This window comes from Salmo salar, chromosome 10 (genome assembly GCF_965601325.2).
Source record: "Salmo salar chromosome 10, fSalSal1, whole genome shotgun sequence".
In the NCBI taxonomy this organism is placed as follows: Eukaryota; Metazoa; Chordata; class Actinopteri; order Salmoniformes; family Salmonidae; genus Salmo; species Salmo salar.
Genome location: NC_138300.1, coordinates 24,595,719 through 24,620,002, shown reverse-complemented (window position 1 = coordinate 24,620,002; position 24,284 = coordinate 24,595,719). Strand labels below are relative to the sequence as shown.

The 24,284-nt window shown below is 43.6% G+C and overlaps 1 protein-coding gene across 1 annotated transcript in view; it reads left to right on the top strand.

Annotated features, from left to right (window-relative positions):
- The first annotated feature begins 12,751 nt into the window (after positions 1 to 12,751).
- colgalt2b (collagen beta(1-O)galactosyltransferase 2b) overlaps positions 12,752 to 24,284 on the top strand; it is a 37,662-nt gene continuing 26,129 nt past the window's right edge. The window contains exon 1 of the mRNA XM_014216471.3: positions 12,752 to 13,066. Within this exon, the coding sequence (XP_014071946.1) occupies positions 12,828 to 13,066 (239 nt within the window). The 5' untranslated portion in view covers positions 12,752 to 12,827. The remainder of the gene's footprint in view (positions 13,067 to 24,284) is intronic.

Here is a 24,284-nt window from a genome sequence, read left to right as displayed (position 1 = left end):
AGAAAATGACTCAAGTCAAAGTCACCCAGTAAATTACTACTTGAGTAAAAGTCTAAAAGTATTCGGTTTGAAATATACTTAAGTATCAAAAGTAAAAGTATGAATAATTAAAAAATTATTAAGCAATTATTAAGCAACCCAGACTGCACAGTTTTTTATTTACAGATAGCTAGGGGCACACTCCCAACAGTCAGACATCATTTACAAACGATGCATTTGTTTAGTGAGTCCGCCAGATCAGAGGCAGTAGGGATGACCAGGGAGGTTCTGTTGACAAGTGTGAATTTTACAATTTTCTGTCCTGCTAAGCATCCCAAATGTAAGAAATACTTTTGGGTGTCAGGGGAAAATGTAAGGAGTAAAAAGTACATTATTTCCTTCAGGAATGTAGTGAAGTAAATGTTGTCAAAAATATAAATCGTTAAGTACCGATACCCCAAAAACCTACTTAGGTAGTACTTTAAAGTATTTTTACTTAAGTACTTTACACCACTGGTGTCTATCTGTGTGACTCAGAGGTGGTATGTGGTTAACAGTTAGAATAAGGAAAGTCGTTTCATGCTGACATCACTGTTGGATTGAAGAGTCAGTAGATTTTCCTCTGGTACTGTTCCCAAAGCCATGTTGCAGTTTACACAAGTGGAGTGTAGACACGTTCTGGTCAAGACTGATGCTTTGTGCCATCTGGTGGTTGAATATCAGAATTACACCTGAGGCGTCATGAATTACAAAGCCTATTCAATAGGGCTGGGGGACCTCACGATACGATATTATCACAGATACTTAGTTGCCGATACGATATGTATTGGGATTCTCATGATTCTATATGTATTGTGATTTGATACTGTGATTTTTATTGCGATTTGATGTTCCAAAAATATGGCTTATGTCTGCTGCAGAGAGGCGAGAGACCCATGCGCAAACGAGTTTTGATCAATCATTGAAATAAAAGTGCTGAAAAACGTTTGGAGAACAAGCTATGAAGGAAAACTACTGGAATTTTCGTGCAGGTACAGCCAACTAGCGCAAAATGAATGTGATTGTCAAGACGATACGATATACAGTGGCAAGAAAACGTATGTGACCCTTTGGAATTACCTGGATTTCTGCATAAATTGGTCATCAAATTTGATCTGATCTTTATCTAGGTCACAACAATAGACAAAGTGCTTAAACTAATAACACACATTGTTTTTCTTGTCTATATTGAATACATAATTTAAACATTTACACTGTAGGTTAGAAAAAGTATGTGAACCCGTAGGCTAATGACTTCTCCAAAAGCTAATTGTCAGGAGTCAGTTAACCTTGAGTCCAATCAATGAGACGAGATTGGAGATGTTGGTTAGAGCTGCCTTGCCCTATAAAAACACTCACAAAATTTGAGTTTACTATTTACTAGAACCATTGCCTGATGTGAACCATGCCTCGAACAAAAGAGATGGAAGAATTGTTGACTTGCATAAAGCTGGAAAGGGGTTACAAAAGTATCTCTAAAAGCCTTGATGTTCATCAGTCCACGGTAAGACAAATTGTCTATAAATGGAGAAAGTTCAGCACTGTTGCTACTCTCCCTAGGAGTGGCCGTCCTGCAACGATGACTGCAAGAGCAAAGCGCAGAATGCTCAATGAGGTTAAGAAGAATCCTAGAGTGTCAGCTAAAGACTTACAAAAATCTCTGGAACACATTAACATCTCTGTTGACAAGTCTATGATACATAAAACACTAAACAAGAATGGTGTTCATGGGAGGACACCACGGAAGAAGCCACTACAGTCCAAAAAAAACATTGCTGCTTGTCTGAAGTTTGCAAAAGTGCACCTGGATGTTCCACAGCGCTACTGGTAGAATATTCTGTGGACAGATGAAACTACGGTTGAGTTGTTTGGAAGGAACACACAACACTATGTGTGGAGAAGAAAAGGCACAGCACACCAACATCAAAACCATCCCAACGGTAAAGTTTGGTGGAGGGAGCATCATGGTTTGGGGCTGCTTTTCTGCCTCAGTGCCTGGACTGCTTGCTATCATTAACGGAAAAATGAATTCCCAAGTTTATCAAGACATTTTTCAGGAGGCTGTTAGGCTGTCTGTCTGCCAATTGAAGCTCAACAGAATTTGGGTGATGCAACAGGACAACGACCCAAAACACAGAAGTAAATCAACAACAGAAGAAAATACACCTTCTGGAGTCCTGACCTCAACCCGATTTTGAGATGCTGTGGCATGACCTCAAGAGAGCAGTTCACACCAGACATCCCAAGTATATTGCTGAACTGAAACAGTTTTGTAAAGAGGAATGGTCCAAAATTCCTCCTGACCGTTCTGCAGGTCTGATCCGCAACTACAGAAAATGTTTGGTTGAGGTTATTGCTGCCAAAGGAGGGTCAACCAGTTATTAAATGCAAGGGTTCACATACTTTTCCCACCCTGCACTGTGAATGTTTACACGGTGTGTTCAATAAAAACATGAAAACGTATCATTGTTTGTCTTATTAGTTAAAGCAGACTGTGTTTGTCTGTTGTTGTGACCTAGATGAAGATCACATTTTATGACCAATTTATGCAGAAATCCAGGTATTGCCAAAGGGTTCACATACTTTTTCTTGCCACTGTATATTGTCAAAAATAATTCCCCCCCATCACCACTATTCTCACAACTATCGATAGCTAATAACATTATGTTAGAGATCTGAGGCCTTACCTTGAGTCATTAGTGGGTCACTGGGATGGATTTGTTTAATTTGGAAACCAGTTCAGGCTTTGAGTGTTAGTTTATAGTGCTACTGTTCTTCATAAGGAGCTGGAGCGGATCACTCTCTCACACACACACACACACACACTCACACTCACATTCTCGCTCACAGGGGCACATATAATAATAATAATAATCAGCAGCCACTGTACAGCAGCACAGAGAGAGTCCCAGTGGGCCAGGTTCTCACAGCCAGCCAAGGGAGAGAGGGGGAGTGACAGAGGCTGATGTTGCCTGTTAACCTCAGACAGGAATATGGGCAAGACAATGTTATTTCCACAATGAGGTAAGGACCCAATAAACCCCTCCCTTCCCTTGTGAGTGTGCACTCATTAGGGTACAGCATGTTCTAGCAGTCTGGCTGAGAGGTTTAAGCCCCAGTTTGCAGTGTGTTGCACACCTCTCTCTCTCTCTCTCACACACACACACACACACACACACACACAGTTACTGGAGGTTTATCATCTGGAACTGTGTGTGGACAAGGGGCTACTGGTTCTGTGAGCCACTGTGAGATCCTAGTGGAAGTAAGTGATGGAGCGGTGCCTGGCTAGGGGAGGGGCTTTATGATGATTGGCAGGCTCTAGCTCTGCCCCCATTGGCTGGTCTCTCTCCCAGTGAGACTGCTGGCTCCGTCTAGTCAACGCTCTGCTCTGCCAGCATGACTTCACTCAGCTATTACTCTTAACCTAATCCAGCAGCTTCTAACTCTCTGCCTTTCTCTCCATTTCTCTCCTTCAACCCAACTTACACACCCGCAGACAGCTCTTAGTTCCTGGCTCCATCTCCACTGCAGTAGCTGTCTCTGCCTCTCCAACTGTCTCCCAATTTGTTTGTAAAGCTTTGTGATGCTGATCCATATGATTACCAAGGCCAACACCCTTCCGATCAGAGGAGCCACAGTTACAGATGCACTATAATGGATTAAAATGCATTGTCATTCAATGCTCTTCACATGGGATGTCGGAGAACTTGCGTCATACACTTCCAGTATGTATCAGTAGCGTTCTCCTGGGAATAGTGCCTGTCATACAAGTACTGTATCTGCTTTACATGATTAGGGAGGGAGCCGTAACATCCACTTTAGTATAGTGCACATAGCCCCTACTGTATGTACAGCTGTGAGAGGAGAGGAGGCTGTACGTGACAGGCTACTTGTGTCTGAGTCTCTCCTCTACCCTCTGACCACATGGAGTGTTTTCTTCCACCATCTGTGGCTGAGAGCCCCGGAAGAATGAAAGAATGGGACTTCAGATCCCCCCCTTCTCCCTCCCCCTCTCTCTGTGTGCACCGGCCACACCGAGAGCTCCTTCTGCTGGGCAGCCTGCTCCAGTGATCTTTCATAAAACACACTTGGAAGCCACAAACAGAGAACAGACATATTATCCTGTTTCTGTGGGCATATTTTTCTGTCCAGCTTGTGAGCAATGGTTGGGTGTGCATAATTCCTCTCCTCTCCCCCCTGCTCTAGTGGCTCCATCACTCTGATGGACAGGCAGGCAGACGGTTCTCCTCTCAACCACACAGAGAGATTTATATAACCCAGCTCATTGGTATTATAATCACACTACATGCCTGTCTACTGAAATCACTTGGTTTGCACTCAATTGTGTGAGTCATGTTTACTGAATGTTAATGTTTGTAGACTTACAATATTCAGTGCTCTTGCAGAATTGTGCTATGTTTTCAAGGGAAACATGAGATTTATTTTAGGGAAATAAGACACATTACTGCCATGCCAACTTCTAACCATCCATTAATTACATTTACAAAGCTATGAGAATCTACCCTGCTATTTTGAGTGGCTCTGAAATTCTGGTTTTGACCACAGTTTAGAACATCATAAGCTTGGCAGTAGTCAGGATGGAGCAAGTTAGAATTAGTCTCCCGTCCAGACAAAATGGAACTATGCATTTATCCCAAACAGAAGTGAAATGACAGCCGTTAATGCAGCTCTGCATTTACAAAGGTTGAAAAGGACAAAGGATTGCATGTGAAGTACTGTGCCTTCGGAGGGTATTCAGACGCCTTGACTTTTTCCCCATTTTGTTATGTTACAGCCTTATTCTAAAATGGATTAATTAAAAAAATCCCCAGCAATCTACACACAATACTCCATAATGAAAAAGTAATTTATTTTAGTAAATGTATTAAAAATAATAAATATAAATACTTTATTTACGTAAGTATTCAGCCCCTTTGCTATGAGACTCGAAATTGAGCTCAGGTGCATCCTGTTTCCATTGATCATCCTTGAGATGTTTCTATAACTTGATAGGAGTCCACCTGTGGTAAATTCAATAGACTGGACATGATTTGGAAAGGCACACACCTGTCTATATAAGGTCCCATAGTTGACAGTGTATGTCAGAGCAAAAACCAAGCCATGAAGTCAAAGGAATTGTCCGTAGAGCTCCTAGACAGGATTTTGTCGAGACACATCTGGGGAAGGGTACCAAAAAATGTCTGCAGCATTGAAGGTCCCCAAGAACACAGTGGTCTCCATCATTCTTAAATGGAAGAAGTTTGAAACCCCCAAGACTCTTCCTAGAGCTGGCCGCCCGGCCAAACTGAGCAATCGGGGGAGAAGGGCCTTGGTCAGGGAGGTGACCAAGAACCCGACGGTCACTCTGACAGACCTCTAGACTTCCTCTGTGGAGACGGGAGAAACTTCCAGAAGGACAACAATCTCTGTAGCTCTCCACCAATCAGGCCTTTATGGTAGAGTGGCCAGACGGAAGCCACTATTCAGTAAAAGGCACATGACAGCCTGCTTGAAGTTTGCCAAAAGGCACCTATAGACTCTCAGACCATGAGAAACAAGATTCTCTGGTCTGATGAAACCAAGATTGAACTCTTTGGCCTGAATGCCAAGCGTCACGTCTGGATGAAACCTCCCTACGGGGAAACATGGTGGTGGCAGCATTATGCTGTGGGAATGTTTTTCAGCGGCAGGGACTGGGTGACTATTCAGGATCGAGGCAAAGATGAACGGAGCAAAGTACAGAGAGATCCTTGATGAAAACCTGCTCCAGAGCGCTCAAGACCTCAGACTGGGGCGAAGGTTCACCTTCCAACAGGACAATGACCCAAAGCACACAGCCAACACAGGAGTGGCTTCGGGACAAGTGTCTGAATGTCCTTGAGTGGCCCAGCCAGAGTCCGGACTTGAACCTGATCGAACATCTCTGGAGAGACCTGAAAATTGCTGTGCAGCAATGGTACCCATCCAACCGGACAGAGCTTGAGAGGATCTGCAGAGAAGAATGGTAGAAACTCCCCAAATATAGGTTTGCCAAGCTTGTAGCGTCATACCCAAGAAGACTAGGCTGTAAGAAGACTCTAGTCTGTAATCGCTGCCAAAGGTGCTTCAACAAAGTACTGAGTAAAGGGTCTGAATACTTGTGTAAATGTTATATTTCAGCTTTTAATTTGTAAAACTTGTGCAACATTTGCTAAACCTGTTTTTGCTTTGTCATTATGGGGTATTGTGTGTAGATTGAGGGGGAAAAAACTATTTCATTAATTTTCTAATAAGGCTGTAACGTGACAAAATGTGGAAAAAGTCAAGGGGTCTGAATACTTTCCGAAAGCACTGTATGTAAGTAACCACAATTACAAAGGAAATGCTTTGGGGTGAAATTGAGACCATATGGTAACTTTTCAGAGTAGGTTAGGAGGTATCCCACTGGGCACAAACTGGTTGCGTCAGTGTTGTTTCAACATAATTTGGCAAAGTATTGTGACGTGGAAAATACATTGATAAAGGTCATCAACTGTTTTCAGGGTGAAATTTCAACCCCAGGATTATGTCCTCATGGTAATACATTTTCAACATAGATAAACCTTGTATAACATACTGTATGTTGAATTTGTACCTTTGAAACAATGTCAGATCTGCAACGATATATATCCACTATCAGAAAAAAAGTTAGGTTGGGCAGCGCCTACTTGGGGGGGTTCAGTTATCCATTTTGGTCTCCCATCCAGGGTTTTAACCAAGCCCAGCCCTACGTAGCTTTGATATTTGTCACTGACTACTACCCATGTTCTATGGTGAAAGTTATTATTGAGATATCTCATAACTAAACAGATTCACCGTTACTATCAAAGTAATTCCAAAGGGTAGGTTAAACAGAGCAAATTAAATGTAACCATACTTTATACGTCATATCATCAATGATACTATTTAAGTCTATATAGCATTTATAGCGTTTATATATAGCAAAGTCATCAACAGCATTTGTTCAACCCAGGGTTCAACTAAAAATAGACTACATATAGGCTTAGGGTTTCAAGCTTTGGTTGATTTCTAATTTAATATTCAGGTTAATAATTAACATGTTGGATTCACCTCTCCATCGCAACCAAAAATCAAAGTGCCATATAAAGTCCAAAGAAGAAGAAGCCTGAAGGAGGAGAGATTACTAGAAACAAACTTTTACCCTTTTATCTGTGGATTAATTGTCAGAGTAGAGGACCTTGTGCATTTCAGGTAAAATAACAACCCAATGTTTATATCCTAGGACAAATTATCTAGCAACAGCAAGCTAGCTAGCTAACGAAATTGCCATAAATGTTTTCTTATCAACCTGTCTCCAAATTAATATAGTTGGTTCAAAGTTTGTTTTGGTATTTCAACATGCGTGTCCTGATCGCGTCTGGTGTGGGGGGACAAAATCAACATGTGCGCGATGGAGCAGGTCGAAAAGCGTTAAACATTTATGGCAATGTAGCTAGCTAGCTTGCTGTTGCTAGCTAATTTGTCCTGGGATACAAACATTGGATTGTTATTTTACCTGAAATGCACAAGGTCCTCTACTCTGACAATTAATCCACAGATAAAAGGGTAAAAGTTTGTTTCTAGTAATCGCTTCTTCTTCTTTGGAATTTATATGGCGGTTGGCAACCACCTTTAAGGTGCATTACCACTACCAACTGGGACTTGCAGAAGCGTCATTGGTCACAAATAGAACCAAGTTCTATTTTAGCGCCTGGCTATGCAGAAGCTCGTTGGGTGCAATGATTGAATAACATGTATGTGTAAATTGATTTTGCAATGCTCGCGCACGTGACGCGAGCGGTGTGATCAGCATGTTAGGCTACTGTGTGAAGGAACATGGATGGATTCCAACCTCTTCTACTGTCTCTATAGGGGCACTAGAGGGAGCTAGGAGATTGACCTTGCTCAGCACAATGGACAGACAGACATTTCTACTTAATACTCCTGTCCAGACATCATTCATCAGAAACATCCATCCAACTATAGGGTTAATGGTAATGTACACTCATTAGAACATTTCAATCAAGAATAAAAACATCAACAGGTGGCTTCACACTTATGCAAATAAGCAGAGGGCTGAGTTTAGTCAGAGGGTGAGATTGGCTGGGTGTCTCTGTCTGTCTGTCTGTCTGTCTGTCTGTCTGCAGCTGGGACTGGAACTGATGTCACTGATGACTTCATGGTACTTAGAGAACCCTGCTGCTGCTGCAGCTGCACCATCCAAGAAACAGTCAGTCAGAGAGGAGGAATGGGAAAAGAATGGAAATACAGAGGGATGGGGAGAATGAGGAAGTGGGGAATGGAGGCATGCAGACGGGCTTGTGCAGAGGAATTATGTACCATACATGAGAGCAGGAGAGGAGTTGATGAAACAGCAGATGGAGGAAGGCTAATGTAGAAGACAGCCATAACGTGGTAAAATTGGTTTGAGTTTCGATATTCGGACATTCAAACGTCAATAGCTCAAAAAAGATTTGAGCTACATACAGTACCAGTCAAAAGTTTGGATACATCTACTCATTCCAGGGTTTTTCTTTATTTTTACTATTTTCTACATTGTAGAATAATAGTGAATACATCAAAACTATGAAATAACACATGGAATCATGTAGTAACAAAAAAATTGTTAAACAAATCAAAATAGATTTTAGATTCTTCAAAGTAGCCACCCTTTGCCTTGATGACAGCTTTGCACACTCTTGGCATTCTCTCAACCAACTTCACCTGGGATGCTTTTCCAACAGTCTTGAAGGAGTTCCCACATATGTTGAGCACTTGTTGGCTGCTTTTCCTTCACTCTGCGGTCCAACTCATCCCAAACCATCTCAATTGGGTTGAGGTTGGGTGATTGTGGAGGCCAGGTCTTCTGATGCAGCACTCCATCACTCTCTTTCTTGTTCAAATAGCCCTTACACAGCCTGGAGGTGTGTTCGGTCATTGTCCTGTTGAAAAACAAATGATAGTCCCACTAAGCGCAAACCAGATGGGATGGTGTATCGCTGCAGAATGCTGTGGTAGCTGTGCTGGTTAAGTGTGCCTTGAATTCTAAATAAATCACTGACAGTGTCACCAGAAAAGCACCCCCACACCATCACACCTCCTCCATGCTTCACGGTGGGAACCACACATGCGGAGCTCATCTGTTCACCTACCCTGCGTCTCACAAAGACACGGCAGTTGGAACCAAAAATCTCAAATTTGTACTCATCAGACCAAAGGACAGATTTCCACTGGTCTAATGTCCATTGCTTGTGTTTCTTGGCCCAAGCAAGTCTCTTCTTCTCATTGGTGTCCTTTACTAGGGGTGCAGCAATTCGACCATGATGGCCTGATTCAAGCAGTTTCCTCTGAATAGTTGTGCCCAATAATGTTTTACCATGTTTTGTGCTGCTACCATGTTGTGCTTCTGCCATGTTGTGTTGCTACCATGCTGTGTTGTCATGTGTTGCTGCCATGCTATGTTGTCTTATTTCTCTTTTTATGTGGTGTTGTGTTGTCTCTCTTGTCGTGATGTGTGTTTTGTCCTATATTTTTATGTAATTTATTTATATTTTAATCCCAGCCCCTTTTGCCTTTAGGTAAGCCGCCATTGTAAATAAGAATTTGTTCTTAACTGACTTGCAGAGTTAAATAAAGGTTATATAAAAATAAAAAAATACATATGTGTTATTTCATAGTTATGATGTCTTCACTATGTCACGTCCTGACCATAGAAAGATGTTATTTTCTATGGTAGAGTAGGTCAGGGTGTGACAGGTTTTTTTTCTATGTTTTCTATTTCTATGTTGTCAGGGTCTAGTTTTGTATTTCTTTGTTGGGGTTTTGTTTGGGATCTCCAATTAGAGGCAGCTGGTCCTTGATGTCTCTAATTGGAGATCATACTTAAGTAGGGTTTTTTTTCCACCTGGGTTTGTTGGAGAGTCTTTCTGAGTTAGTGTATGTTTCTACTCTGCGTCACGGTTTGTTGTTTTTGTTTGTTCAGTTTATTGTGTATGTATTGCAAAGTTTCACAGTTCAAATAAATATGTGGAACGATAATCACGCTGCACTTTGGTCCGCTTCTCCTTACGACAACCGTGACAGAATCTCCCACCACCAAAGGACCAAGCAGCGTGCCCAGGAAAAACAGGAATGGACCTGGGAGGAAATTCTGAACGGGAAAGGACCCTGGAGTCAGGCTGGGGAGTATCGCCGTCCGAAAGAGGAAATTGAGGCAGCTAAAGCGGAGCGACAATATTACGAGGCCCTATACCAGCCACGAGGCAAGTGCGAGAGGCAGCCCCAAAAAATGTTTTGGGGGGGTGTGGGGGCACACGGGGAGATTGGCAGAGTCAGGTTGGAGACCTGAGCCAACTCCCCGTGCTTACCGTAGGGAGCGAGTGACGAAGCAAGCACCGTGTTATGCGGTGATGCGCACTGTGTCGCCAGTGCACATTCACAGGCCGGTGCGATCTGTGCCCGCGCCCCGCATTTGTCGAGCTAGGTTGAGCATCCAGCCAGGACGGGTTGTGCCAACTCTACGCTCGAGATCTCCAGTGCGCCTCCACGGCTCAGTATATTCTGTGCCTGCCCCATGTACCCGGCCTCCAGTGAGTCTATTCAGCCTGGTACGCCCTGTGCCTGCTCCTCGCACTTGCCCTGAGGTGCGTGTTACCAGTTTGGCGCCACCTGTGCCAGCCCCATGAATCAGGCCTCCAGTGCGCCTGCCCAGTCCGAGGTGTCCTTTTCCTGCTCCCCGCACTCGCCCTGAGGTGTGTGTTACTAGTCTGGCGCCACCTGTGCCAGCCCCACGCATCAGGCCTCCAGTGCGCATTCCCAGTCCGGAGCTTCCGGCGACAGTTCCCAGTCCGGAGCTTCCGGCGACAGTTCCCAGTCCGGAACCTCCTGAGATGGCCTGCAGTCCAGAGTCTTCAACGACGGCCTGCAGTCCAGAGTCTTCAACGACGGCGTTCCCCAGTCCAGAGTCTTCAACGGCAGCGTACTGGGGGGTACTGGGGGATACTGTCACGTCCTGACCATAGAAAGATGTTATTTTCTATGGTAGAGTAGGTCAGGGCGTGACAATGTAGAAAAAAGTTAAACTAAATAAAAACCCTTGAATGAGTAGGTGAGTCCAAATTTTTGACTGGTACTGTATATTTTTTAATAAATGTTGGAATCATTTTATTTAAGAAAAAAACAAAGGCTGTGCAAAACAACTCTCCATATAAGGAATACATGAAAGTTGCAACGAGGTTTCTAAGTCATGTGGGTAAAGAGCTATTGAAATTATATACTTTCTAATATTTATATAAAATTGTGTAAAACCAAAGGCTGTGCGACGTGTGTCCCTTCTCTTTGAAATATACAAAGTTGGTTTGAGGTGCCTAGGTCATGTGATCAAGAAGATCTTGACATTTGAAGTAAAAAAATTAACAAATAAATGAAGGTATCAATTTTTTTTTTATAAAGGCCGTGTGACGTATGTCCCTACCCAGTGAACATTCCAACGTTGGTTTGAGGTGTCTAAGTCACATGGTCAAGGAGCTATTGAATTTTTTATAAATATATATTTTTAAATGTTGGAATACTTTGATGAGGAAATGAAAGGGTGTGCAATATGCCGCTATATGTAAGAAATAACAATTAAAATGAGGTTGCTAAGTCACATGGTTGAAGAGCAATTGACGGTTGAATATTGTGATCAAGCACTTTGAAGGTCCCAAAATAGTTGCATTGACGGTGCGCGAGGCTTACTACACCGTTGCCGTGTGATTATGAAACTCGGATCGGAATCTGGAAAATAAGACCTGTTCAATGTTTTACACTTATTTTCCTTCATAGAGAGCCTAACCTGAGGTATGTAGCTAAAATCGTTCGTGAGCTATTGAAGTTTGAAGGTACGAATGTCTGGCAAATCCTGAAAATCAAACCAACTTTACCACGGTGACAGCCATGCACAAGCAGTCAAACCACATGTTGTTACAATGATCTGACATTACAACCACACAAGAGTAGTTACACATTTATACACATATTTCCCTCAGAACAGCATACAGTTTATGCATTGTGCATACATAGACTTGAACTGGCAAACACAGTATTGTGAAATATACAACCATCTTTGCACTTCATAAGCCAGGTATTATGATACCTGGCAGGTACAATTTTCGTTCTTCTTTCACCCAACATTATTTAATGATAATAGCTTATTGTGTCTAGGCTATCAGTTTTATAGCACAGAAAGCTTCAAGCTGCTGGATTTGAGTAAGGAAATGTATTATTTACTTACTGAAATAATGTTATTGGCCGTGTTTGGAGCCACCTCTTCTCTCTGTGCTGTTGCACCTGTTAGAATCCCCATTATGTTTTATCAGCCCCTGTCCTGCCTATGTAGCCTAGTCTCCAAGAGAAAGCAGGAAAGCTGTAGGAGAGGTATATGAACGTTTTGGGGAGCAGCCGACTGGGAGGAGGTAGACAGGAGATAGACAGACCCCTCTCTCTCCAGTGGAGGCTGCTGAGGGGAGGACAGCTCATAATAATGGCTGGAACGGAGCAAATGGAATGGCATTAAACACTCGGAAACCGTGTGTTTGATGTATTTGAAACCATTCCACTGATTCCGTTCCAGCCATTACCACGAGCGTGTCCTCCCTAATTAAGGTGCCACCAACCTCCTGTGCTCTCCATGGTCCATACACTCCATCCCCTTCCCTTCCCTTCCTACCTTCTTCGCTCCCTCCCACAATCGCCCACTCTCATATTCAGTCGCGGCAGAACTCATGTTGGGATAACGGTGTTATCTGGGAATGATGCCGGCGGTTAGAGCCGTGGGAATCGGACTGCTCTGCGCGATGCTTGTCGCCCTCATGCCGGGTGGCATGTCGGACTTGGTGACTCTGGTGCAGGACCCGGTCCGACCCGAATCGTCACTGCTGATGCCAAAAGTCATGATCGCCATTCTGGCTCGCAACGCAGCGCACAGCCTGCCGCACTACCTGGGCTGCATCGACAGGCTAGACTACCCGAAGGAGCGGATAGCTATCTGGTGAGAAACGCAACTAACTTTTTAACATCTTTATTCCAGTCAAATCGTCTACAATAGCCTACAGCAGGGATCATCAACTAGATTCATCCGCGGGACCATTTTTCTTGAGCGGATGGTCGGGGGTCGGAACATAATTACAAATCATTTCTAGACTGCAAATATTTCACAAAAACATAATAATTTCAAACCTTGCTTACATTTGTATACGATCATGTGTCTCTCTATTATGCGTGTTTTGTTTTTTTTACAGTATTTCATGTCCATTTGTTTACAGTATTTTATGTCCAATAATATATATATATATATATATATATATATATATATATATATAGTGTATGTGTGTGTGTGTTTTTTTTAAAACAAGATTTGCTCAGAAAACTTGGGGAGGCAAATAAAACCACCCACCGGCGGAGGGCCGCCAGTTGTGGCACGCCCGCGACAATTCTTGCTTTGCACTTTACTATGGGAAAAGGTACACACATATAAGTAACATAGAGCTTATTGTTGTCGGTATGGTGTCGGTATTATAATGAGAACCTCCTGTCCTGTCCACGTAAAGAACAGATACGCTGCTGTCAGCGTGAACGAGACCAGGTGCTGCGTTTTACAATGCCCTCTCCACGCGTGTCTGCTGGGTTCTTAATTGCATGTTAGGAGTAGATGAATGGGCAGAGCATGTTGTTGACGGTGTTTTTTATTATTATGCACACACTGCAGAAATCAGGGGGCTTAAAACAGCAGCCAGGTATGGGGGGATGGGGGCCCCTATCGCCAAAAGTCTCCATCATCAATTCTCCATAGGCAGTTACACAGGGGTGGACTTGGATAACAATTCGGCTCTGGCATTTTATCCACACCTTTTGTGCTGTTTATTTGTCTCTGAATTTTCTCTGCTGTCACTGTGCATCTTCTTGTTCTCTGTCTGCCTGTCTGCTTAAGCCTTAAACATTATAAAAGCCAAGCTGTCTTTTAAGGTGTCAGCATGCTTCAGTTCTGCTGGCGGCTAGCCAAAGTCGGCTAAGTGAACCAAACGAAATGTGTTCGTATACTCCCTTAAAAGACATTTGCTTGAAAAATTAGAAAAAAGCGACAATAGTACTGTTTGTCCATTTTGAGACGCTGTAGCCAGTATACACTTCCTCTAAATAATCAGAATTAATCTAAGACAACTCAATAAATCTGTCATTCATTTTGATGTTTTTGCAGAGGAGATCTTAGTTGCGCTATTTTAGATCTAACTAAGATGTTTGGGGCACCATTTCGAAATAAAGAAATGTCTCTCATTGAAGGACAACAAAGACTTTACTGAAGAATCTATATTGTTGACCAATCACTGACGAATGGGCGTAGACTTCAGCTACTGACTTCGGCTTGCCTCAAGAAAAAATGTAATGTGCCCGAACAACCAAAAAAAACCTTACCGAAGTCCAAAACGAACAAAAATGTCACAAAATGTCATCATAATATATGCACAAACTCTTCCCGACTGTTTCGGCTGGGAGGCATGCAGACGCCTTTGGGCTACAGTGCCTTCAGAAAGTATTCAAGCCCCTTAACTTTTTCCAAAACATTTTGTGCTACAGCCTGAATTTAAATGGTTTAAATTTAGCTTTTTTTGTCACTGGCCTACACACAGAACCCCATAAGGTCAAAGTGGAATAATGTTTTTTGATATGTTGGTAAATTAATTAAAAATGAAAAGCTGAAATGTCTGGAGTCAATAAGTATTCAACCCCTTTGTTATGGCAATCCTAAATAAGTTCAGGAGTAAAAATGTGCTTCACAAGTCACATAATAAGTTGCATCACTCTGTGTGCAATAATAGTGTTAAACATAATTTTTGAATGACTACATCATCTCTGTACCACACACATACAATTATCTGTAAGGTCCCTCAGTGAATTTCAAGCACAGATTCAACCACAAAGACCAGGGAGGTTTTCTAATGCCTCACAAAGAAGGGCACCTATTGGTAGATGGGTAAAAATAAATAAAAAAACAGACATTTAATATATCCCTTTGAGCATGGTGAAGTTATTAATTACACTTTGGATGCTGTATCAATACACCCAGTCACTACAAAGATACAGGCATCCTTCCTAACTCAGTTGCAAGAGAGGATGAAACCGCTCAGGGATTTTACAATGAGGCCAATGGTGATATTAAAACAGTTACATACTTTAATGGCTGTGATAGGAGAAAACTGAGGATGGATCAACAATATTGTAGTTACTCCACAATCCTAACCTAATTGACAAAGTGAAAATAAGGAAGCCTGTACAGACAAAACACTGTTTTGCAATAAGGCACTAAAGTAATACTGCAAAAAAATGTGGCAAAGCAATTCACTTTTTGTTCTGAATACAACGTGTAATGTTTGGGGCAAATCCAATACAACACATTACTGAGTACCACTCTCCATATTTTTAAGCATAGTAGTGGCTGCATCATGTTAGGGTATTCTTGTAATCGTTAAGGACTGGGGAGTTTTTCAGGATAAAAAATAAATGGAATGGAGCTAAGCATAGGCAAAATCCTAGAGTAAAACCTGGTTCAGTCTGCTTTCCACCAGACACTGGGAAATGATTTTACCTTTCAGCAGGACAATAACCTAAAACACAAGGCACAATCTACGCTGAAGTTGCTTACCAAGAAGACAGTGAGTGGTCTTGAGTGGCCGAGTTACAGTTTTGACTTAACCCAACAAAATGCCACAGATGTCTCAAGTTTTGAGGGAGCGTACAACTGGCATGCTGACTGCAGGAACGTCCACCAGAGCTTTTTCCAGAGAATTGAATGTTAATTTCTCTACCATAAACCGCCTCCAACGTTGTTTTAGAGAATTTGGCAGTACGTCCAACCAGCCTCACAACCGCAGACCATCTGTAACCACACCAGCCCAGGAGCTCCACATCTGGCTTCTTCACCTGTGGAATTGTCTGAGACCACCACCCAGAAAGCTGATGAAACTGGGTTCGCACAACCAAAGAATTTCGTCACAACCAGTCCGAAACCGTCTCAGGGAAGCTCATCTGCGTGCTTGTCGTCCTCACCAGGATCTTGACCTGACTGCAGTTCGGCGTCGTAGCCGACTTCAGTGTACAAATGTTCACCTTCAATGGCCACTGGCATGCTAGAGAAGTCTGTTCTTCACGGATGAATCCCGGTTTCAACTGTACTGGGCAGATGGCAGACAGTGTGTATGGCGTTGTGTATGGTGTCGTGTGGTCGAGTGATTTGCTGATGTCAACGTTGTGAACAGAGTGCCCCATGGTGGCTGTGGGGTTATGGAATGGGCAGGCATAAGCTAAGGACAATGAACACAATTGCATTTTATAATGAGAATGCACAGAGATCCCATGATGAGATCCTGAGGCCCATTGTTGTGCCATTCATCCGCCGCCATCACCTTATGTTTCAGCATGATAGTGCATGGCCCCATGTCCCAAGGATCTGTATAGAATTCCTGGAAGCTGAAAATGTCTTAGTTCTTCCATGGCCTGCACACTGACCAGACATGTCACCCATTGAGCATGTTTGTGATGCTCTGGATCGACGAGTACGACAACGTGTTCCAGTTCCTGCCAATATCCAGCAACTTCGCACAGCCATTAAGAGGAGTGGGACAACATTCCACAGGCCACAATCATCAGCCTGATCAACTCTATGCGAAGGAGATGTGTCACGCTGCATGATGCAAGTGGTGGTCACACCAGATACTGACTGGTTTTCTGATCCACACCACTACCTTTTTTAAGGGATAGTATCTGTGACCAACAGTCATGTGAAATCCATAGATTAGGGCCTAATGATTTTATTTCATTGACTGATTTCCTAATGTGAACTGTAACTCAGTAACATCTTTGAAATTGTTGCATGTTGCATTAAAATTTTTGTTCAGTGTAAGATAACTCAAGAAATCTGTCATTAATTTAGACATTTTTGCAGAGGAGATCTTAGTTGCGTAAAACTAGCAATAACCTCACAAAATGACATCATAATATATGCACAAACTGTTCCGGACTGTTTCAGATGAGAAGCATCTGTGTTAACTACTATTACAGGGCTCCAGACTAACGTTTTCCCCTAGTGTCACTGGTGCCACTAACTTTTACAGTGTTTGACACCAGCCCATGAGTAATCCTCTTATAAAGTCATTCATTGTGCTTTATTAAGAAGTATAATAAATAGACTACTGAGGTATTCAATAAATATGTTGTTTTACCTAGCACGTTCCAAGCAAGATATTTTGATATACAACTTAATCAAGTGATTGGAGATGGGGAGAGAGTAGACACTGAGTGGCTCTGACAGCGGCACAAAAGGTGGGTGCTCAACGCACTGAGGAAGTGATGCGTAAAGTGCTGTGGAGAGAATCACGGGAGAGACGAAAGGTCTGGATGACTAGTCTACAGGGACAAAGAAAGTCAGTGCACAAGCATGTGGAGAATGCCCATCACATACCTATTTTGTTGCACATGGAAACTTTTAAGAGGGACTTGATAGTTTAATGCGTTTTCTCTGTTACTCCCAGAATTGGAGTCATCGCCAGTGGGATGCTTTAGTCTTTTGTTTACCACTCATCCTTTCAAGGCTTGCTTTTGTTTGCAGCTTTATGTCTGTCTGTTTCTCATTGAGAACACTTCCCAACACACACACACACACACACACACACACACACACACACACACACACACACACACACACACACACACACACACACACACACACACACACACACACACACACACACACACACACACACACACACACAAACAAATATCTACCCTGGTGTTTTAAAATTTGGGAACAGATTTCCTAAATTCAACTTATTTTTTGCTGAATTACGTTTTTGGCCTGCGGGCCGTCTGTTACTGACCCCTGCCCGACCCCTGCCTGACCCCTGCCTATAGGATGTGCCTGTTGCTGCTGCATTCTACTGTCTGTCTGTATTGTTCTCCTGAATCTGAACCAATGACTGTAAAGGTCTCAGTATATCTCTGCATGCTCTCAATACTGACTGCCAATGAGAAGTTTTTGGCAAAGAGACATTTATTGGGTGGTTGAGCAGCCTAGATGTTCAGTGTTGATAATGACTGTACCATGAAGAAGAGTTTTTTTAAGTATGAGAATCCACGATCAGCCCCTTCGTTTTGAAGAGGTTATTTTCCTGGCACCACTCTGCCAGGACCCTCACCTCCTCCCTGTAGGCTGTCTCGTCATTGTTGGTAATCAGGCCTACTACTGTTGTGTCATCTGCAAACTTGATGATTGAGTTGGAGGCGTGCGTATCCACAGTCATGGGTGAACAGGGAGTACAGGAGGGGGCTGAGCATGCACCCTTGTGGGGCCCCTGTGTTGAGGATCAGCGAAGTGGAGGTGTTGTTTCCTACCTCCACCACCTGGGGGCGGCCCGTCAGGAAGTCAAGGACCCAGTTGCACAGGGTGGTGTTCAGACCCAGGGCCCCGAGCTTAATTATGAGCTTGGAGGGTACTATGGTGTTGAAGGCTGAGCTATAGTCAATGAACAGCATTCTTACATAGGTATTCCTCTTGTCCAGTTGGGATAGGCCAGTGTGTAGTGCAATAGCGATTGCATTGTCCGTGGATCTATTGGGGCGGTAAGCAAATTGAAGTGGGTCTAGAGTGTCAGGTAAGGTAGAGGTGATATGATCCTTAACTAGCCTCTCAAAGCACTTCATGATGACAGACATGAGTGCTACGGGGCGATAGTCATTTAGTTCCAGACAGCTAGTCTGCGCATGCTCTTAGGACGAGGCTAGGGATGCCGTCTGGGCTGGCAGCCTTGCGAGGGTTAACACGCTTAAATGTCTTACTCACGTCGGCCACGGCGAACGAGAGCAGTCCCACAGTCCTTGGGAGCGGGCCGCGTCGGTGGCACTGTGTTATCCTCAAAGCGTGGAAAGAAGGTGTTTAACTTATCCGTGAGCAAGACGTCGGTGTCCACGTCATGGCTGGTTTTCCCTTTGTAATCCACGATTGTCTGTAGACCCTGCCACATACGGCTCGTGTCTGTGCTGTTGAATTCTGACTCCACTTTGTCTCTGTACGGACGTTTTGCCTGTTGATTGCCTAATGGAGGGAATAACTACACTGTTTGAATTCAACCATATTTCCAGTCACCTTGCCATAGTTAAATGCGATGGTTCGCACTTCCAGTTTTGCACGAATGCTGCCATCTATACATGGTTTCTGGTTTGGGTAGGTTTTAATAGTCACCATGGGAGCAACATCCTCTATACACTTCCTGATGAACTCAGTCACCGTGTCCGTGTATACGTCAATGTTGTTATCAGAGGCTACCTGGAACATATCCCAGTCTGCATGATAAAAACAATCTTGATGCATGGATTCCGATTGGTCAGACCAGCGTTGAATAGACCTTAGCATGGGTACTTCCTGTTAACACATTGACTGTAGTACTCACTCTGGAAAAACACTCGACCACTGCTACTCCCCCTTTCGGGATAACTACAAGGCCCTCTCCCACCCTCCCTTCAGCAAATCAGATCACAAATTCATTTTGCTCCTCCCTTCCTATAGGCAGAAATGTGTGATCTGATTTGCCAAAGGGAGGGCGGGGGATGGCCTTGAAGTTATCCCGGAAGGGGGAGTAGCAGTGGTCGAGTGTTTTTCCAGAGCGAGTACTACAGTGAATGTGTTGTTAGAACTTCAGTAGCATTTTCCTTAAATTTGCTTTGTTAAAACCCCCAGCTACAATAAATGCGGCCTCAGGATATGTGGTTTTCAATTTGCATAAAGTCCAGTGTAGTTCCTTAAGGGCCGTTGTGGTATCAGCTTGAGAGGGAATATACACGGCTGTGACTATGACTGAAGCGATTTCTCTTGGGAGGTAATACGGTCGGCATTTGATTGTAAGGTATTCTACGTCGGGTGAACAAAAGGACTTGAGTTTCTGTACGTTATCACAATCACACCATGAGTAGTTAATCATGAAACATACACCACCGCCTTTCTTCTTCCAGGAGAGTTCTTTATTCCTGTCTGCGCGATGTACTGAGAACCCAGCTGGCTGTATGGACGGGGACAGTATATCCGGAGAGAGCCATGATTCTGTGAAACAGAGTAGGTTACAGTCCCTGATGTCTTTCTGGAAGGAGATCCTCGCCCTGAGCTCATCTACTTTAGACAGAACATTAGCGAGTAATATACTCAGAAGAGGTGGATGGTGTGCACGCCTCCTGAGTCAGACTAGAAGTCCACTCTGAATACCTCTTCTCCGCCGTCGGTGTTTTGGAGCAGCCAATGGGATAAGTTCAATTGCCCTGGGGGGGTATGAACAAAGGATCCACTTCGGGGATGTCGTATTCCTGGTCGTAATGCTGGTGAGTTACCGCCGCTCTGATATCCAAAAGTTATTTCCGGCTGTATATAATAACACAAAAAACCTTCTGTGCTAATAATGTAAGAAATAACACACAAAAAAACTAAATACTGCAAAGTTGCTTAGGAGCTAGAAGCAGAGCTCTCATGTCTGTCGGCACCATCAACAATACATATACAGTATATGTATTGTATATGTGGTTATACAACCTAAATAATGCTAGGCAGTGAAAGCAACAGAATGGTAGAATTATGATTCGTGAAATAAAAGCTGATTGTGTGATTAAATGTGTGCTGGCCACAGACCCAGTGCTAGTGGCTGATTACTGGGCGGCAAGGCCCAAGGCTGTGTGTTTGTGTTGGGGCTGATGGGTAGAGCTTGCAACCTGCTCACCTTTCAGTTCTCCCTGCCCTTCCTCTGCGACTGTCGCTGTTCATGTGTGTATGTAGGGGCACATGAGAGTTTCAACTGGGTCATGGCTGGAGGAAGGGCAGTCTGTGTGTATGATAGAGACACAGAACAGATGGGATAACACACTCGCCACAGAAAGCTTCAGTAGTCTGAAAAGCAAATGGAGGTGTCTGTCTGACAGAGAAGACTGAGAGAGAGGTGAGAAAGACTCACACTGTAATGTGAAAGAATGCAGGGAATGGTTATTAGGAAAGAGGTAGACAGGGGGCGGAGGCAGGGTGGTTGGCAGGCTTGTGTTGAGAATTACACAGGGGCAGTGAGCAGGTTAGTAAAGTGAACCCACATTCCATCCATGCTCAAACAGTGTACCCTCCCCCCTCCCCTCCCTCCTCTGCCCCCAGGACAACATTGAGCTGGTTACAGGCCAACAACTGGACCCGGGCCTGGACCCAGGCCAGTGATTGGTTGATGGTATGTAACTCAGCCCTGTGATTGGTCACCAGGTCATGACTACGTGTTGTGACTGGAGGGAAAGGCTGAGCTCATCTTTGGGGCAGCGTTCAGGAGTAACTCAGTAGTCTGGAGCTGGGTCTGTGGGCTGTTTAAGTGCTTTCCCAGGTGGTGAACTGGAGGGAGAGATGGTTTGTCGATGTGTTTCGACATAGATCATGTCAGGACTGTGAAAAGACAACAGTTCCCAGAATGAACTGTATTGATGTGAAATAGCCTAATAGCAGAGAATTCCATGTGGTTTCTATGCTCGTATCCCCATGTTAGAGTATCATATGACATAACCCACTGCACAATGCACACACCAAGGAATCTGAACCACAAAGAAAAAATCTGAACCACACATCATGTTTTAATGCTACATGCAGATGAAAGAGAGTACCATCTAAACCATGTGTGCCCTTAAGCCTTAGGTATTATAGTGCTGTTAGCACAGATGTCACGCCCCCCTCGGAGAGAGAGACAGCTGCATGTGAGCTCTCACATTTTTACAAATTTTTACAAAATTATAGATTTGGAGTTAGATAAACTTGCATTTTTCGGCAGGTACATATGCAGGATGCTACCCTCCACAGCATGGTCTTCACTCCAGATCAAAACTCCAAACCTACAACCTAATTTTGAACCAAAATTAACCAGAGAGCTTACTGCTTCCAAGATTTCCCTTTTCCAAGCTATATGGAGGGTGCTCTAGCAAACAAACAGCAGAGACCTGAGGACACCATCCAACCTGGAACTGAGTGACTAGTGTTTGGTCTGATGCTATTTTGAAAGCCAAGAAGAAAAAGAAAAATGAAAAAAAGTACATTACAATGATATATTTTACTTTATAGAAACTGAATGCTGAGTTAATGCTCAATTAGCACTTAGGTGTGAAGTAAAGGGTATCGAGGCCTTTGGGTCCAACAAGTGGCAGGAGCCTTTGAAGCCCCCTCCCACTGTTCAAAGACCATTCACTGGCATTTTCTACAAGAAATCTTCTTCCAGAAATAAAAGCATCTCCCTACTCCCGTTGCATGCTGCACTGCTGCTTGGATTCCACCTGGCAATCTGTTCACCGTCTGCCCTGTCTCCCCCTCTCTGGTACAGGTACCCCCACCACACTCCCGAGCTTTCGCTCGCCTCCAGCACACACGCACTGTTGGGGCGAGTAACTCTGAACTTACAATGGCTAGCCGCAAGTCGTTATATATTTGATTTTTTTCTTGTGCATTTTTCTATTTTGCTTTTTGCCTCAGAACTCCTGCATACTTTGTTGACTACAAACTTTCTTTACCACACCGTGGGACAGACTGTTTGTTCCCACACTAGGGACTCTGACTCTCTATTGGTTACACAGACTTTTGGCCTCCCATCTTATTCTAACCACCTCTTGTTTTGTATTCATGTTACCTGATAAAATTGCTGTACAATATGATCTTGTTGCCATCTGATGCACATTCAGATGTCATAAATCAGCACTGCAGAGCTCTTCCTGTCCTATGCCGTGCCTTGATTGTATTACTGTTGATGATATCAGGAAATGTGCATGTACACCCTGGCCCATCTACTGTTGCAAGCCCCAATTCTGACTTGTGCTCTGATATCTGCTTCACTGATTTCTGCTCTCGTAAAAGCCTGGGTTTTCTGCACGTTAACACTAGAAGCTTATTACCTAAAATGGATCAATTGAAAGTGTGGGTTCACAGCTCCAATCCAAATGTGTTGGTCAGTATTGAGACGTGGTTAGGGAAGAGTGTTCTGAATACTGATGTTAAACTTTCTGGTTATAACCTTGTTTGGCAAGACAGATCTTCCAAAGGTGGGGGAGTGGCAATCTTTACCAAGGATCACCTTCAGTGCTCGATTGTCTCCACCAAGTCCGTCCCCAAACAATTTGATTTGCTGGTTTTAAGCATTAAACTTTCAAATAGCTCTTTGTTGACTGTTGCTGGGTGCTATCGTCCTCCATCAGCACCGGCCTGTATCCTACCTGCCCTAAGCTCTCTCCTGCCCCCCTTACATTAAGTCTGAATTTGTCCTGCTAGGTGACCTAAACTGGGACATGCTTAAACCACCTGACCAAGTCCTAAAGCAATGGGACTCCTTAAATCTTTCTCAGATTATTACCAATCCCACAATGTATGACTCCAAACACCCAGAAAAGGCTACTCTCCTCGATGTTATCCTCACAAATAATCCTGATAGGTATCAGTCTGGTGTTTTCTGTATTGACCTTAGTGATCACTGTTTTACAGCCTTGGTTCGTAATGGCTGCTCAGTGAAACGACCTGTGCTGATTTGTCATAGATGCTTGCTAAAAAACTTTAATTAGCAAGCCTTCCTTTATGAACTGGCCTATGTAAAATGGGATAGAGTCGAGGGGATCAAACTCTTATTTTTTGATATTTTCAGTGGTATTGTTAACAAACACGACCCCATGAAGATAATGAGAATTAAAAACAGGTTCAGCCCCTGGTTCGACCGTGATCTTGCAGAGTTACTCTACCTCAAGAATTGCATTTGGCGAAAGGCTCGGCACACACATACTCAAGCTGACTGGCTATCGTTCAGGCAAATGAGAAATAAGTGCACTTACGCTATCCAGATAGCCAAAGTTAGTTACTTTAAGGAGCAGTTCTCTCTCTGTGGGTCTAACCCCAAGAAGTTCTGGAAAACAGACCTGGAGAATAAACCCTCAGCCTCACAGCTGCCCATGTCCCTTAATGTTGATAATGTGGTTGTTACTGACAAGAAACACATGACTGAGCTCTTTAAATCACCACTTCATTAAGTCAGGATTCCTATTTGACTAAGCCATGCCTCCTTGCCCGTCGAACATTTCCTCATCTCCCATCCCTTCTAATGCGACTATACCTGATGCTTCTCCATCTTTTTCCCCTGCCCGTTACAAAGTTTCTCCCTGCAGGCAGTCACAGAGTCCGAGGTGCT